Source organism: Zootoca vivipara, chromosome 13, assembly GCF_963506605.1.
Source record: "Zootoca vivipara chromosome 13, rZooViv1.1, whole genome shotgun sequence".
Taxonomy (NCBI): Eukaryota; Metazoa; Chordata; class Lepidosauria; order Squamata; family Lacertidae; genus Zootoca; species Zootoca vivipara.
The window spans coordinates 53109487-53120250 of NC_083288.1; the positions used below are offsets into that span (position 1 = coordinate 53109487).

Below are 10764 nucleotides of genomic sequence, written 5' to 3' on the forward strand. Positions count from 1 at the left end.
CCCACGAGGTCTGAGGAACGGTGGACTGGCCCCCTGCCGAAAACGTTTGCTGGCCCCTGATCTATATTCATCACAAGAACAAATGGATAAGTAATTGGGAATTTAGGGACTTTGCTGGTGCAAGATGCAAGGAAGTCCCCTGGCTGAGATCGGGGGTGGGGGGTGGGGGTGGGACGTTATCTGTGGTCCTTATCCAAATGTGGGACCCTCACCAGCCCCACACCCTGTGCATCTCACCATTTTGTCCCTTTCTAGACCACCTTCCCCCCAAAGAGCACAAGGTTCATACACAGTATTCCCACTCTCATTTAATCCCCACCACAACAGCCCTGTGAGGTAGGTTAGGCTGGGAAGCGGGGACTGCCAAAGGTCACACCCTGTGAGCTTCATTGCCGAGGGGGGATTCAAACCCGGGTCTTTCCCAAATGCCACCCGGCGCTCCAACCACTGCATCTCGCTGGCTGTGGAGAGAGTCAAGAGATTGCCCCCTCCCTGGCTCAGGTGGCCTTCCCAGGGGTAAGGAATCTACCTAGCTCCATATTGTCCACACGGACGGCAGCTCTGGCTCTCCAAGGATTCAAGCAGGGGGTCAATCCCAGCCCTGCCTGGAGATGCCAAGGGGGGGATTGAACCCAGGATCTTCTGCATGCAGGGCAGCTCTCCCACCAATTCCTTAAAATAAAGCCAAGGTGCTAGTCCTCATGGCTCCTTAAACAGGAACACTGGAATCTGCTCCTGCTTGTGGGTGACTTCCCTTTGGAATAGAGAACAAGGATGCTGGGCCACTGGGGCTCCAATCCTATCAGCGCCGCCAGACTCAGCTTGACCTTAAATCGCCCCCATCTCTCTGGGCTGTATTGGCTTATGCAGGCCCCATTGTGACTCTAGAAAGACTGTCCGTAACCTCTTCTAATCCCAGTCGATACGCAGCGAGAGTCGGCTACCATAACGCTCTTTTGCACAGCAAACCTCACATGCACAAGTAATTTCATTTGTGTGTGCGAAGTTACTGAGGCCTAGAAACTTGGGAGCCCCAACCTCGACCATTTCCTGCAAAGCCTTCATGCAGAGAGTAGGACGGGGAGATAAAATATAGTCCCAAACCAGTTTGAAGCCCATATTATGATGTTGGTTTCATTGTTTTTGACCTGGGAATATATTGCAAATCGTGACGTGTGTTTGTGTGCTACGCCAAAATCTTGATGCGGGGGAAACCATGAAGCCAGCCAATGCCTCTGCATAGCTCCAGCCTTATTTCAGAGATCATGCTATCTCGATATATCACGATGTTTAGCAGGTGATGTATCCCAACACTGCCCAGCCCGGGCAGAGAGATGGAGGGAGGTGAGAGGAGCCTGCTTGAAGCACAAAGGGGAACTTTGCTCAAGGGCGGACTTGGTGCTTCCCAATTTCACTGGTACCAAACTGGCGCACCCGCCTTCCGTTCTATTGTTGCGGGGCCCTCTCAGTGTGGTGCCCAGTGCGGCTGAACCAGCCGCGCACCCCAAAATCTGCCTCTGCCTGGCTAACACACACACACACACACACCCCTCGTCCCGTTTCCCAGAAGACGTAAAGAAGGACCTTGACCCCGCTTGCTCTGGCACAACGGCCTTGTTTATTCGCTGCCCCGAGATGGGATGGCAGAGCAGAGGCTCCTCAGCTGCGCCGCCAGGTCCTTTGCCCAGGACCCGGAAGGGGGAAATGAGGGGATCCAGCCAGCCCTGGCCAGTGGGGGAGGGGGTGGAGAGGAGAGCAGGTGGGTCGGTCTCTTGTCACTTTCTCCCTGGGGTTCCCTTGCTCCCCCCTGGGGTGGGGCTGTGGGCCAGGCGCTGCTTTTACTTGGCCAGAGGGTGGCGGAATTTGCGGCCGGCAAACACTGCTTTGTCTCCCAGCTGCTCCTCGATCCTGCAAGGAAGGGAGATGGGAAGCAAGATCAGCGCTGGGTCTGGAAAGCAAGACTCGGGGAGGAACGGGGGTGTTTAGCTTGGAGAAGAGGAGATACAGGGCCCACTTGGGAGATGGAGCAAGCTTGTTTTCTGCAGCTCCATAAGGGAGGACTCGAACTCATGGCGTCAAGTTACGAGAAAGGAGATTCCGACTCAACATCGGGAAAAGTTTTCTGACGGTAAAAGCTATTTGAGGCACTTGGAAGATGATGGACTCTCCTCCCTTGGAGGTGTTTAAGGAAAGTTTGTCATGGATTCTGGAGCTGTGATTCTGGGTTGGGCTGGATGACCCCTGGGGGACCTTTTCCAATTCTATCTACCATTCTGTGAGTTGCTGAACTGGGACGCCCCACAAAGGCGAAATCCCCACCCCCACCCCCAGCAAGCCTGTGTGGGGAGAGAAGGGATCCTGAATCTCCTCACCTCATCAGCTGGTTATACTTGGCCAGACGCTCGGAGCGGCAGGGAGCTCCAGTCTTGATCTGCAAAACGGCACCAAAGATATTGAGGCATTGATTGGCAAAACATGCGCTGTGCCCTGTCGGCACATCGCTCAGGAGGCCTTGTGAGGTTTAAAACCCACACTGTCCCACCCCACAGAATACACGAAGGAGCCCTGAATGGGGGAAACAGGCCGAGCAGGGAAAAGCGTTCAAAATGGGGAGTGGGGAGGGGATACAGGCGCCCCCTCTCCACCGGCTGAACCCCACCCTGGTCCTCTCACCTGCCCTGTGCAGAGACCCACAACCAAGTCGGCGATGAAGGTGTCCTCGGTCTCCCCGGAGCGGTGGCTCACCATGACCCCCCAGCCGTTGCTCTGGGCCAGCTTGCAGCTGGGAAGGAAGGAGACGACGGTTTGGGTGGTGTCCTGGGAGATCCTGCCCCTGCCACAATTGCTCCACACATCCCAGCCCCTCCCCAGAGGACGCCCTGCCCTGCCTCCCCGGACACTCACGCCTGGATGGACTCTGTGACGGAGCCGATCTGGTTGACCTTGAGCAGGAGGCAGTTGCAGGCCTTCTTCTCCACGGCCTGCTGGATGCGCTTGGGGTTGGTGACCGTCAAGTCGTCGCCCACAATCTGGATCTGCACCTGCGTCAGGAACTTGGACCACGTCTCCCAGTCGTCCTGGTCAAAGGGGTCCTCGATGGAGACGACTGGGGCAGCGAGGTGGGGAGGGGAGGGATGGCGTTACAGGCAGGCGCGCACACACCTTCATCTCTCCCCCCGCTCTGCCCCACGCCCCCTGCCCAGAGCCCTCAGGCTCACCTCCCGGATGGACAAGGCCTGGGGTCCACCCAGTGGGGCTGGAGGAGTGAAGAGAGCGCCCCTGGGCATGTCCCTCGCCAGGGATGTGGGAAGGGGTCCAGAAAAGGAGCTAGGAGGGCCTCTAAGAGCGCAATCCTAAGCGGGGAGTTCCGCAGAGTTACAAAATGAGATATTTCAGCGGGATTTGGCCCCCTGGGTTTTGTGGGCCCCGGAAGCAACTTGGCCATCTCTCTCTCTCTCTCTCTCTCTCTCTCTCTCTCTCTCTCTCTCTCTCTCTCTCTCTCTCTCTCTCTCTCTCTCTCTCTCTCTCTCTCTCTCACCAGGGTAGTTCTTGATGAAACTCTGGTAAAGCTCCCCCAGCTTCTCGCCGGAGATGTAGCGGTTGGGGTCGTCGGGGGACTTGAAATCCAGGTCGTATTTGCCCTTGCGGAAGAACTCGGAGGCCGCCACATCCATGCCAATGACCACTTTGTCCGGGTAGCCGGCCTTCTCGATGGCACTCTTGAGGAGCTCCAGGGCTGGCGGGGGGATAGGAGGAGAGAGTGAGAAACTGGGGGCGCCCCAGTACAAAGAGCATCTCTGCCCAGGGGAGAAAGCCCAAGCGCAGAAGCCGAGCACAAAGAGCCGTCTTGCTTCGGGGGCTTCCAGCAACCGAGATCCAGAAGCCTTCAGTTAAGAACATAAGGAGAGCCTGCAGGATCAGGCCAAAGGGGGCTGATCCGGTCCAGCATCCTGTCCTCACAGGAGCCAAACAGATGCCCATTACGGGAAACCCACAAGCACGGGAGCACAAGAGCATCACTCCTGCGGTTTTCAGAAACTGGGATTCAGAAGCAGGACCTCCTCTGGCATTTTAGGCAGAGCCATGGTGGTTGGGAAGCCCTCAATCGCCCTCTCCTCCTCCTCCTCCTCTTGGAAATCTGTCCCTGCCTCTGGCAGTTTACGGTAACTCTGCAATAGGAGAGCTTTCTTTCCTCCCCACATTCACCTTCCTCGGATGCCCACAAGAGAAGGAGGAAAACGATGCTCTCTGCATAATTCCACCTTAGTGCTTAGCTTATATTTTTAGTTGCAATTTTGTTCATGCTTTCAATATTGCTTTATAGATTCTAAATGCTGCATTGATTTGTTAATCACACGACTTGCTGTAATTGCGAGATTTGGCTTATTGTTTAGTTGCTGTTTTGTTAAGTTTTTTTTATAGATTGCAACTGTTTTATCGATAATTTGGTAATTACTTTAAATGATGCATTCGCGATGTGCTATTCCGTTATGGTTATTTATTGCTTGAAATGAGATTCATTTGAACGAAAAGTGGCATGGGAACACAATAAATCAAATCAAACCATCTCGTGGCCTCTTCCTTGCCTTTCCTCTAAACTGAAAAGCCCCCAAATCTGCCCCCTTCCTTCACAGGGGAGTCTCTGCCCCCCTCCCTTGACCTTTCGGGCTGCCTTCTTTTCCATGTCCTTTTTGAGGCGAGGCAACCAGAACCGCCTTCAGTATTCTGAATCCATCTGCCTGGGCCTTCAGCAGCGGGCTCCTTCCCACAGGAAGCTGACCCTTGAGGGCGAGCCCAGCGCCATCTCCCCGCTGCCCTTTCCCCGGAGCTCCGGTTACAGCCGCCGAGCTAATTCCGGCCACGGCGCAGCTTTTAAAGGGCGAGGGTGGCGTGAAACCCTAACCCCACTTGCCTGCCACCCGCTAAAAGTAGCCTGCCTTCCTCCTGCCCCCCTTGCCCCCCGCCGCCTGGCACGAGGCGCTACCTTCGTTGTTCTCCAGGATGTTGGGGGCGAACCCGCCCTCGTCGCCCACGTTGGTGGCGTCCTTCCCGTACTTGCTCTTGATGACGGCCTTCAGGTTGTGGTAGACCTCGGCCCCGATCCGCATGGCCTCCTTGAAGGTGCTGGCGCCCACGGGCAGGATCATGAACTCCTGCATGGCCAGCTTGTTCCCGGCGTGGGAGCCTCCGTTGATCACGTTGAAGGCCTGGCGGGGGCAAGGGGGGGCAGGAGGAAGGGGTCAGGATCCGGAGGGGAGGCTTCGCTGCCCAGGCCCAAAGACTGCCAGTCTTCGTGATCGGGACGGGTGGCCTCCGAAAGACACCTCACAAGCTAAAGGGCAGAGCTTGAAGGACTCTCTCTCTCTCTATATATATATAGCATAATTTCATTTCTCCTGCAAATCTTCTTTTTTTTATACAACAATCATTTTTATTAGTTTTCAATTACAACAATCCAATAATAGCCGCATTATAACAATGCCAAATTATAATACAATTTGTAATACCAATCATTCAGAGGACAAATTATCGTATTGGCCTGAATATAAGCTGCACTTCCCCCCCCCCAAATTCCGACCGTGGAAAGTTAAAGCGCGGCTTTAATTTGCGACCTTACAAAAATGGGCTTTTACAAATTCGCTGCTGAAACAGACACAAGGTAAAACGGAACGGGTCTGAGTGCCTGTGAAATTTTAAGGGAACGGCTTATATTTGGGTACTGTCTTTTTTTCTTTACCCCCTTTCAATTTTAATTTGCAGGTGCAGCTTATATTTTCGGGCCAATACGGTATACAATTTAGCCCCCCCCCCCCGGCCTGCGTGCGATAATTGATGGTTTGATGATTTACTTTACTTCTGCGTTCCAAAATCTTGTAAATTCCAATTACGCTCCAGTCAAAATAACAATCCCTTATATGGCAACTGCAGTTTTGACACATTAAATGATTTCTACATCTACAGGTGAAACATTCAAACTCTCTCCTTGTTCTTCCTGCGTGTTGCAATTATTCTGTCCTCCTGCAAATCTTAGTGCTATTGACATGTACTGTATGCAAATGTCCAGCTCCTTTAAGAACACCAGAAGAGCCTGCGTGATCAGGCCAGAGGGGGCCCCCTTAGTCCAGCCCCCTCTTCTCACTGGGAAGTTCCCCAAGCAGGATTCAAAGGCAAGAGCAACTCTCCCTTCCTGTTTCCAGCAAGGGGGTCGCAACTGTCTCATCTCGAACCCCGACCCTATAGAGATTCTTTATCCAGATCAGGGCTCTCAACCATCTTTGACACACACACACACACACACACCCCGCCAGCCACAGCCCCAAGGACAGAGAAGGGAGGCAAAGCCCAGAACCTCCCTTCTCCATCTTTGGGGAGAAAGCACAGGAGCTGGGGGGTGGGGTGGGGGGTCAAATTTAGGCCTCGCCCCCCCCCCCACTCCACACAAGAAGGCGGGGCAAGGCGCAGGTTCCTGGTTGAAGAACTCTTGCGACCCCCTTGGTATGAGAAGTTGGGCCGCCCTGAGAGAGACCCTTCCTTCTCCAAAGCAGGGTGTGTGTGGACTCACTTGTTAAAAAAGAAATAAATCTCTTGCAAAGGAAACCTTTAGCTAAAACCTGATAATCCATTTGGAGCCGCACTGCATCTTTGCACTTCTATTATTATTATTATTATTATTATTATTATTATTATTATTATTATATTTATATGCCACACTTCATCCAAGGATCACAGGGCAGTCTACAGCTTTACGGTTGATATTTTTGATCCTTTTTGCTACGTTTCCCCATTGATGTTGTTGATATATTAATCCAATCCAATCCTCTGGGGAGCCTGCACTCCCCCCAAAAAAAGAGAGGGGGCTTGGCTCCGGACCCCACCCGCCCCGCCCCTCCCGGGACACTCACGGGCACGGGCAGGATAAGGTCCTTGTTGCCAGCCAGATCTGCGATGTGTCGGTAGAGGGGGACGCCCTTCTCAGCAGCACCCGCCTTGCAGACGGCGAGGGAGACGCCCAGGATGGCATTGGCCCCAAACTTGGCTGTGGGGAGGAAAGATGGGGGGGGGCTGGGTGAGGGGCTGCGGGAGAAGTCAATGGAGCAGGGGGGGGTGAGGGAGAAGAGGCCCCCACTTACATTTGTTCTCTGTCCCATCCATCTCCAGCATCATCTTGTCGATTTTCTCTTGCTCCACAACGCTCAGCTTCTAAGAGAGGAGAGAGAAAAGGGATGCTTGTTTCCCGGGAATCCTGGTTCGAATCCCGACCTGGCACCTTCCCTGATATAGAAACTGAACCCCGTGAAACTGGGAATAACTGGTGGGGGGGTGTTGCATCTGATAAAATGTCTTTGGGACAAGGGTTTGGGTTCTGTTACTCCTTTCCTTTTTCTCTTTTTTGTTTGGGTCTCACCACGTTTGGTGCACGTATAGTTATGTGCTTTTTGAACTTTCAATTAAAAAGTTAACAAATAAAATAATTTAAGAAGGATTCCTTCTCCTGCTCCTGCTGGCTTGCTCAGTGATGGGGGGGGAGTGTTCCTGGCTGCCTGGGGAGACCCTGGGGGCTCTTTGAACCTGCAAGGGCCTGGTCCTGGGGGGAGGGGCTTTGAGGGCTTTCTGTGGGGTTGTAGGAAAGGGCTTCTGCCCCACCCCAGAATCCTGGTTTCTCTCTCTGATACCTGCCTTGTGGGGGGGGGGGTCCCTTCCAACTCCACAGTTTGGTGAACTGAGCGCCCAGAGCTGCTCAGGGTGACCCCCCCCCAAGCCCTGCCAGGGTCCCACCCTCTCCCTCTCACCTTCTCGATCAGGGTGGGGGCGATGGTCTTGTTGATGTGATCCACGGCTTTCAACACCCCTGCAGGCAGAACAGGCGGGTGAGGGGGTGTAGAGGTGACCCTGCTTGGGTGCAAGGCGCAAGCACACTCCCTCCCATGCTACCCTGGACATGGGGCAGAATGGAGACCAATGGGCAGAGGAGGAAAGGAAACGCTAAGGGAAGAGGCTTCTGGGGCTTGGAGCAGGCGGGTACCGTAGTTCTACGGTGGTGCGTCTGGAGAGGGGGCAAAGGAAGAGAGGAGCCAGGAACTGGGCTCTTGGGTCTAGCCAGCACTCCCTCCACCTCTGCATCTGTCCAGTTGCCCCAGGGAAGGCCGCCTCCCCAAGCAAGGGGGCACAGAGAGATGGCCCGCCCCTATCTTGATGCAGGAAGCCCCCACCCCGTCCCTGAACCCTGGTCCTTCCAGCCCTTGCAGGCAGCAGCCGCCCAAAGCCCCTCATGGACATCAAGCCATTCGTAACCGCCCAGTAGCAGGGAGTTCCGCAGATCCACAGCACATCTTGTGTGCAGAGAAGAACTTAAGTGTCACTGCCACTTGGCCCCACTTCCCTTCCTCCTAATCTTGATGTTCCCTGCGGCACTGGCCCGCACATCCCACTCCATCAGACACCACGCCTCACCTTTGCCCAGGTACCTGCTCTTGTCCCCATCACGGAGTTCCAGGGCCTCGTAGATGCCGGTTGAGGCACCGCTGGGCACGGCAGCCCGGAAGTGGCCTGGAGAGGAGGGCAGAGAGGAGAGAAGAGGGTCAGCCGGACGCCAGGCGCCCAGCACCCTCCCTGCCCTCCTTGGCTCCCTCCCCACAAGAGAACACGCCCTGCCCTTGCCCACAGCAGGGGATCTCCTGCCCACACGACTCACCCTTGGCTGTCTCCAAGTCAACTTCCACCGTGGGGTTCCCCCGGGAGTCGAGGATCTCGCGAGCGTGGATCTTCTGGATAGACATACCTGGGGTGGGAGAGAGGGGAGGGCAGGGGGTGTCAGCGGATGCCAGCCAGGCCTTCTGCCTCCCAGCGCCCGCTTCACACTGGCAAAGGTTGGGGGGGGGGCTCAACTGCCACAGGGATGGTTTAATTGTGATTGGACTAGATGTTCCTCGGGGTCCCTTTTTGCAATTTTACGATTCCACAATTCTATGAACCAGGAGGCTGGTCTCGCGCTAAGAAGGTAAGGAGGGCCTGCTGGATCAGGCCCAAAGGATCTGGCCCAGCACCATGTCCGCAAAGTGTCCAAATCCCCCTAAGAAGCTAGGAATCAAGGTAGACTGCCTCTGGAGCTGGAGGTTCCACAAGAACATCAGAAGGTCCTGGGTCAAGCCAGAAGGGACCCAATTTGGTCCAGCATCACAGGGGCCAACCAGATGCACATTATGGGAAACCCAAAACCAGGATCTGAGTGCAAGAGGAGCACTCTCCCCTCCTGGGGTTTCCAGCCTCTGCCTCCGAAGGTGGAGGCAGAGCACAGCCACCCTGGGTTGGAGCCCCCGCTGGCCCTCTCCTGCCCAGTTTCAGAGATTCCCCCTCAGCCCAAGTGTGCAGGGAGGCCTCTCCCAAGCAGCATGGGGCAGTGGTTAGAGGGCCAGACTGGGACCGGGGGGAGAGACCAAGTCCGATTCTCATCCATGGGTGTCCTTGGGCAAGTCACTCCACCACAGCCCAGCCTGCCTCGCAGGGTTGTTGGGATTAAATGAGGCAGCTTTGGGCTCCTTGCAGGACCACGAGGGGGTATCAGTATCATAGACGCATTAATTGCAAAACGATCAATGCTTCAGCTGCACCCGGAGATCGCCAAGCCCACCGGCCTGCGACCCTCTTCCACCACCCAGGGACCCAGCGCTGGCAGAGAGGGGGAAGGGAAGGACGGAGCAGCTGCCAGGATTAAAAATAGAAGCCTCCCCCCCCCACTCTTCTGGTCGCAGGGAAATGTCACTGGGCCTCTGGCTCAAGGCAGAAAAGGAGAGGAGCTGGTGCCTTAGAGCTGAAGGTCTGGGGAGATGGGGGGCCCTTTCTGCGCCCCCAAGAAACACGCTCCCCCCCAGGCCTCCTCCAGGGACCTCCAAAGCGGTGCCCCCCACCCTCCTCGGGAAGGGAGCATTTCAAGGGTCTGCCGCGTACGCCTTGATCTGCACTGCTAATAACCCCAAACGTGGAGAGTGTTTTTTGGAGGAAATTCTACAGAAAGGAGGGCTGCCCCCATTCCTTTGCAGAGAGACCGTGAGAGATTTGGCCCCTCGCAGGCAACGGAGGGCGACTTGGGTGCCCCCCTCCCCTAATGGCTTGCTTGCCTCGGGTCCCCACCCCACCCCACCCCACGGCTCCTTCCCCCCACCCCGCTCCAGAAGGGGCCCTCGCTCGCTCACTTGCGTAGGGCTGGCTTGGGGGTCCTTGGCTGTCGCTGGGAGCTGCTGACAGTGCCCAGGCTGGGGGCTGACCCCCGCCTTTATACCCGGAGGTTGTGTAGCTCCGCCCCCCCCCCAGGGCCCAGTTAGGGACGGTCAGCAAAAGCAGGCTGGACAGAGCGAAAGTCTGCAGCAGCTGGGACCGCTCAGTCAGTAGAGAATGAAACTCTGAATCTCAGGGTCAGGTTTGAGCTCCACGGGGCAGGGGGGGGGAGAGACAGGTTCCTGCCTTGCAGGGGGTTGGACTGGATGACCCCCAGGGTCTCTTCCAACTCTATGATACCATGAGCCCAGCAAGCGATACAGAATCATAGAATCATAGAATCAGAGTTGGAAGAGACCACAAGGGCCATCCAGTCCAACCCCCTGCCAAGCAGGAAACACCATCAAAGCATTCTTGACATATGCCTGTCAAGCCTCTGCTTAAAGACCTCCAAAGAAGGAGACTCCACCACACTCCTTGGCAGCAAATTCCACTGCCGAACAGCTCTTACTGTCAGGAAGTTACACAGCCAGAGGGAACAACCCTCCTGTC

General features: G+C 55.5%; 1 protein-coding gene across 1 annotated transcript; it reads right to left on the bottom strand.

Moving 5' to 3' along the window:
* Positions 1-1595: 1595 nt before the first annotated feature.
* ENO3 (enolase 3) lies at positions 1596-10281 on the bottom strand. Its single transcript, XM_035134598.2, has 12 exons — positions 10191-10281; positions 8693-8779; positions 8452-8547; positions 7791-7849; positions 7131-7200; positions 6903-7036; positions 4985-5207; positions 3539-3736; positions 2905-3106; positions 2674-2782; positions 2373-2431; positions 1596-1908 (listed from the first exon to the last, which is right to left on the bottom strand). The coding sequence occupies exons 2-12, from the start codon at positions 8775-8777 to the stop codon at positions 1839-1841; spliced, it is 1305 nt and encodes a 434-aa protein (XP_034990489.2). The 5' UTR covers positions 8778-8779; positions 10191-10281; the 3' UTR covers positions 1596-1838.
* Positions 10282-10764: the final 483 nt, after the last annotated feature.

Bases quoted from the DNA above. Each gene is read 5' to 3' on its own strand.
- ENO3 (XM_035134598.2), bottom strand. From the start codon at position 8,777: ATGTCTATCCAGAAGATCCACGCTCGCGAGATCCTCGACTCCCGGGGG. The intron at 3,107-3,538 runs GTGAGAGAGAGA...TCGCTGCCCCAG, and splicing joins TTTCATCAAGAACTACCCTG to TCGTCTCCATCGAGGACCCC. The intron at 2,783-2,904 runs GTGAGTGTCCGG...CTTCCTTCCCAG, and splicing joins GTCACAGAGTCCATCCAGGC to CTGCAAGCTGGCCCAGAGCA.